At 44.8% G+C, this 6440-nt stretch overlaps 1 protein-coding gene across 1 annotated transcript in view; it reads right to left on the reverse strand.

Moving 5' to 3' along the window:
- CRLF3 (cytokine receptor like factor 3) overlaps nt 1–1865 on the reverse strand; it is a 43422-nt gene extending 41557 nt beyond the window's left edge. The window contains exon 1 of the mRNA XM_046677835.1: nt 1674–1865. Within this exon, the coding sequence (XP_046533791.1) occupies nt 1674–1790 (117 nt within the window). The 5' untranslated portion in view covers nt 1791–1865. The remainder of the gene's footprint in view (nt 1–1673) is intronic.
- Between the last annotated feature and the right edge of the window lie 4575 nt (nt 1866–6440).

The raw sequence follows: 6440 nt of genomic DNA on the forward strand, positions 1-6440 counted from the left end.
GCTTCCTCAGCAAAAAGAGGAGGACTGGCAGTAGTTAGCTGAGGGCTAATCTTCCTCCAAAAAAAAAAAAACAAATTTAAAAGAATATAGCTTTGGAAATTGAATACTAAACCATTCAAGATGGGATCATACTAAATTTTAATGCATCCAATATCACACCAGAAATTGATAAGTACTACTCCTGAGTGCCGAGCTCATTCATTTAGCGTCCACTCTGCTGCTGCTTAATTGCTGATGACGTTAAGCAATAGTCCTGCTCATATATAACATATCTTAACAGGCTGGAACCTTAGCCAAATGTAAGAAATACTTTAATCTCTTTTTAAACAATGTCCTAGGTTTAGAAGCTCTATTTCAAAACAGCAGAAAGAATAATGCAGATGTTTTCAAATGGAAATCAAGATAAATGCATTGGAAGACCTTGAAAAGCATTCACCAAATCAGGATAACCATATCTAGATTTTGCTCCCACTGCTGCTACTAAACCGCAAATGACACCTGGCTTGCACCAGCTCCGTAAGGATTTTAAAATATATAAAACCTAAAGCATGGTAAGTACCCTTAATAATGACCATATCCAAAGGCAGTGTTATCACAGCACTATTCTACCAGCTGGACATTTTCAGATTCTACGCAGCATGGGAGTGACTAGGATGATGATATAGATTAATACCAAGTGCGACGTAGAGAGATCCCATTCCCTCAAATGTTGAACGGATTCCCAATCACTCAAACGATTCCACTCTGAGGGAATCCCGCTCACTCAAAAAGTTAAGAGTAGCTTGAGGATTATCTGTCCTATTACACATTTACAGGGGGTTCTATCTTTTTCTGTATATGTTCCAGAGTGTAGAGAAACCACGTGGCTTTCCTATATCTTTGATAGCCATGTCCCCATGGAACAGGTCACTGCTGTCGCTTGAAAGTATATTTAGCATCTCCTTTCAGCACTCCTCTTTAAATGTTTCTATTTCCCTACACCTTTGTATTCCATCTCTCCAGTGTTTCATTTTCCTTCTTTTGTCTCTGCAACACAGCTTCACCTTAAATTCCACACCATCTAGAATGGGGTTACGCTAAATGGGTTTTTTTCATGCATTCAAGATCACATGAGATATTAAGTACCACTTTCAGGCATTAATCCCATTCATTCAGTGTTAACTCTCCTGCTTCTCTCTCTCTTTATTCCTCCCCTTCCAATATCCATTTTGCCTCCACCGTCAGGTCTCCCCAAGTCACTGCCCCACATTTTCCTGAGGCTTTCCAAAGCCAGTCCGCATCCTCACAGCAGCTCTTCCCAAAGAATCTTCGCCTCCCCCAACTCCGCCAGTCACCACCACCCTCTGTGACGCCCCGGGATTTTGTTCTGGTTCCTCACTCTGTCCAACCTCGGACCCCACCCCCCATGCGCATTACTGCCCCAGTTTAGGGAACGCCCCTCGCGCTCTCCCGCGGTGCCCCAAATTTGTCCCTGCTCCTTAAACCCTCCCCCAGCACCCACCTCCCCGCTCCCCAGACCCTGCTGGGTGTCCCAGCACATCAGCGCCTCTTCCCTTCTCCGTCTGGAGTTTTCGCACATCCCACCCCGCGGAGCCCTCCTTGCCTCGCCCACCGCCGGGCACCCCGCGCCCTCCCCGGGGCCCACAGCGCCGCTCCGGGCGCGGCCCTCCGACCTGCCTCCGCGCCTCCCGCAGCCCCTGCAGCCTCTGGCCCAGCTCCCGCCGGTAGCTCTGCGCCGCCTCCACGTTCTCGCGGGCCTCCTGCAGCAGCAGCTCGGGCTCCAGCTCCATCGCCCCTCGTCCGGCCGCGCGGCCGGCGGCTGCGGGCGCGGCTCCTAACTGTCCCGGGTGCCGCCGAGCGGCCCGGCGCGGCCACGCGCAGGCGGAAGCGCCGCCCCGCCCCGCCCACGGCGGCCTTGATTGACAGCCGCGCGCGCCGGGCGGCCGGGTCCCAGCGCCGCCCTCCCCTAGGTCCCTGACCTCGGCCCCGCTCCCGCGCCGCGCCTGGGACGGGGTGCTTCCTCCGGACACGCGCGGAGTCAGGGAAAAGTGAATAACTACACTTTTCGAAGTGCTTCCCACATCTGATCTCATTCTAACCTCACTGCCAGTCCTCCTTGCTTCTCCATTTCACAGAGGAGGAAACTGAGGGTGAGAGAGGGGAATCAACTTTCTCAAGCCCTGGGGATTTCAACCCAGATGGCTCTGAAGTCGTCATTGCCTTACCACCCTAGTAAAGGAGCATGCCTGCACCGGCAGGTATTGTAGGAGGTTACTGTGAACCAGGCACCAGGCTCAGAGGGATCAGACAAGGGCCCCACCTCCCAGAAGCTTGTAGTCTAATGAGGAAGCCAAGACGGAGGCCTGCGCTATGACCAGCAATCCTGGCAGAAGTCCAAGACGGGTGTTAGCAAACTTTTTCTGTAAGGGCCAGGCAGTAAAAATTTAGAGCTTGGCAGGCTTCCCATAAGGTCTCTGTTGCAACATAGCAAATGGGCGTGACTGTGTACAAATAAAACTTTATAGACACACACTGGAATTTCACATAGTTTTCGCGTGTCACCAAATATTCTTTGCATCTTTTTTCAACTGTTTAAAAAGGTAGAAACCATTCTTCTTTCAGAGGCCATACATAACAGGTGGTGAGTCAGATTTGGCCCTGGGCCATAGTTTGCTGACCTCTGGCCAGGGATGTTGGAGCTGAAAGTTGCCCCAGTCAGGAAAGAGAGCCAAGCTGATTTGCTCAAGGTTACACAGCGAATCTGGACTAGAGGCTAGATCCTACTTTCCTGGACCAGACTAAAGTAAAGCTCTTTCTGCTACATTGTTTTGTGCTAAGTAAATGACACTTGGAACTAAAAACATTTAGAAAAGGGAAGCCCTTGGAGAAAATGGGAAATTGGCTTTATCCTGAAGATAAGGTAGGCAGGCACTTAGTAAACACTCAGTAAATAACAGCTGAATGAATCAAGGTATTATTAACTAAACAAAAAGGAGTGAGGAAAGGCACCCCAGGTGGACAAAACTACGTGGGGAAGGGTATAAGGACTTGGAGATAGAACCATAAGTGGCTTGTTTAGGAAAGGGGGAACCTACAACTTTGACTGGAGAGGTAGGACTGAATTGTACATTGGGAGATGAAGTTAAAAGACGAGTAAGGGCCATGCAGTTCAGGTTAAGAAGCTCTGACGTGGTGCCGGCCCAGTGGCACAGCGGTTAAGTTCGCACGTTCTGTTTCCAGGGCCCAGATCTCAGGAGCTGACATGGCACCACTTAGCAAGCCATGCTGCGGCAGGTGTCCCACATATAAAAAAAAGTAGAGGAAGATGGGCATGGATGTTAGCTTAGGGCTAGATTTCCTCAGTAAAAAGAGGAGGATTGGCAGCAGATGTTAGCTCAGGGCTAATCTTCCTCAAAAAAAAAAAACAGAAGAAGCTCTGACTTTAATGAATAGACATTGAAGATTTTTGCATGTGCAGTGATATTTGTTAAACAATGTTTTAGGAAGATAAATGATAGAGAGGTGGGACTTGGGTCTGTCTTAAGAAAAGGTAGAGGATGGCGTAGAGTAATAAATACATAGTCAATAAATATTTGTTCAGTGAAATGAATATACACAGGATGGATGGAGGAGGATAAATAAGAAAAAACCACATGGCATTAGTCCAGGTATGATATGACAGAGGCTTGAATTAGGATGTGGGCTTTTACAGAGGTTTGACAGTAAAATCAGGAGAAAAGTTGGTTAAGTGGTTCAAGGAATAGGAGGATTTAAGCACAGACTGAATCAGTAAAAAAAACCCAGGATTTATTAAATGTTCTTGGACATAGTGTGTTCTGTGTCCTCTCTAAAGCTAATTGAACATAATTGGATCCCACCCTGGGTGGCTTTACTACGTGAAGTTTTAAAAAACTAAAAGGAAAATGTCCATAAAGCCAAGACACTAATCTTAGTCTTATTCACCTTTATTTTCTTGAACTACTAACTGATGAGAGGCAGGATATATGTATCTAATCTATCCACACTATATAAAAATACAAAGAAAAATGAAGAAAATCTTGTGAAACTGCTTTCCCCGGCTTGAAATTTTGGGATGCATTGTTTTTAACTTTAGAGCACAAATTCCTAAAGAGTAAAAACTCTGGTTGATAACAGAGAGGAAGACTGATCTGAGGTGGCAATGACAGAAGCCAGCAGGCCATCAGACAGCGTTTTACAGAGCTGTTATGTCCATGGCATTACACTGGTCTAGAATTGACTTTTCAGTGTACTCACAGGTGAGCAGATTCAGGGGGACAGACTCCTCATGCTAGTAAGACTTACAAGAAACAAACAAAGCAACTTGCTAATTTATTTATTTACAAGAACATAATTGCCAAGAAAACTGTAACAGCTGGAAAGTCAAGTTGTAACCAGAGAGTTGTTTAGTAAACATGGATTAAGTCCAGAATACTTTGGTCATCCGCTTAGTAAAAGCTTCCTCTCTCCTCTCTTCAGCCTCTTCTCAGAAAGCTCCTAACTGTACTGAGCACAAACTGACAACTTTTTGCTCTCTGACTCCCCTTTATGCACACAATACTATTAACACATTATTTAGAATCACCTAGCTAGAACTAAGTAAATCTTAGGACTTAGTTTTTGAATAGCAACTCATACAAAGAAATACTGTCCAGCAACCAAAATAATTGAGATAATTCTAATCTTATGCCTCTTTTTTTTTTTTTTTTTTTTTTTGGTGAGGCAGATTGGCCCTGAGCTACTCTCTGTTGTCAATTGTCCTCTTTTTGTTTGCGAAAGATTGTCACTGAGCTAATATCAGTGTCCATCTTTCTCTATTTTGTATGTGGGATGCTGCCACAGCATGGCCTGATGAGCAGTGTGTAGGTCTGTGCCTGGAATCTGAACCTGCGAACCCCAGGCCGCCCAAGCAGAGCGTGCAAACTTAACCACTATGCCACCAGGCCAGCCCCTTGACTTGTGCCTCTTAAAAGATTTTATATGCTACATATGCTATATATGTTTAAATTTTGAAAACTCAAATTTGCAGAAATCTCAAACTTACAGAGAAGTTGCAGATACAGTGCAAATTCTTTTTTTTCCTGAATAAACCATTTGAGAGTAAATTGCTAATATCCTACAGGTACATTCTCCTGCAAACTAACAAAGCAACCATCAAAACCAGGAATTTAACATTGATACTTTATTACCATCTAACACTCAGACTCCCATTCAAGTTTAACCAATTGTCACAAGGATGCCCGTTACAGCCAACAGATCTAGTCCAGAATCATGTGTTGCATTAAATTGTTGTATCTCCTGACAGTCTCCATAAGTCATAGAAACTCTGCTCCATATCCTCTTCTCCACACCCATTCTCTTATTCCCCATTGGTGCTCTGGAGTTTCTCCTTCAATCCCTTCTTCCCTTCTCAATGCGAACCTCCTAATACCCAGCTTTCCCCTTCCCACCTGTCTCTTCAGTGCCTTCTCTCAGCTCTGTACCACAGAAGCTGGGGAGCCAGGTCGATAACTTGCAGAGGAGGAGGTGAAGGCAAAATTCTCCTTCGTTGGTAGGTTAGGGGACCAAGGGGCAAGGCTGATATTATACATATGTCCATACATTTTGTTTTGTCAGTCTTTCCTGAGTTTATCTCAATGGCCTCTTGATTTATTCAGAATGTTCCTAAATATCTTTAGTATATATTTACATCTTTTACATAGGTCATTAATATCTTGAGCCTCTCTCGTTTTCCTTCTTTTCCTTTGCCTTCCTTTCATCTTGTAGCCTTTAGGATACCTTCAGTTCAAGTTACAGAAAACCCAACTCAAACTACCTTAAACAATAAAGGGGATTCATTATCTAATACCAACTTTAGGGTTAGTTTGATTCAAAGGTCAGACTTCCGCAACTCTCTTCTCTCCCATTTATACCATTACCTTATTTTAAGGCTGTTTAATTTTATACACCTTCTGGAACGAGTAGAACTCCTTCCTGGACCTATATCAGTAGTAGAAACATGCTTATCTCCCAGGGGCACCCAGAATATCTCTTCGCTTGTCTTCTGGGCCCAAACTAGGTCACATGCCCACCTTTGGACCAATAACTGACTGTGGTCAGGAGGCTGGATTATGCAGATTAGTTTGGGTGGATCCAGAGCCAGGGGTAGAGCTAGCTTTCCCCAAGTATGCGGTTCAAGTAGGGGAAGTGTAGATACCAGAACAACAGTCATGGTTATCAAGAGAAGGGGATATAATATTGGAGAGAAAATGACATTTTCCACTTTTTCTCCGTGTACTGACTACAGTGTGTCATTGCAAAAAAGCACAGAGGTTGAAGTTGGAGACTTGGTTAAACACTAACTTTGGAAATCCCTCTGAGCTATAGTTTCTACTTCTGTAAATTGACAATAATGTAAATATCTTCCACAGGGCTGGTGTAAA

The sequence above is a fragment of the Equus quagga genome, chromosome 11 (assembly GCF_021613505.1).
Source record: "Equus quagga isolate Etosha38 chromosome 11, UCLA_HA_Equagga_1.0, whole genome shotgun sequence".
In the NCBI taxonomy this organism is placed as follows: Eukaryota; Metazoa; Chordata; class Mammalia; order Perissodactyla; family Equidae; genus Equus; species Equus quagga.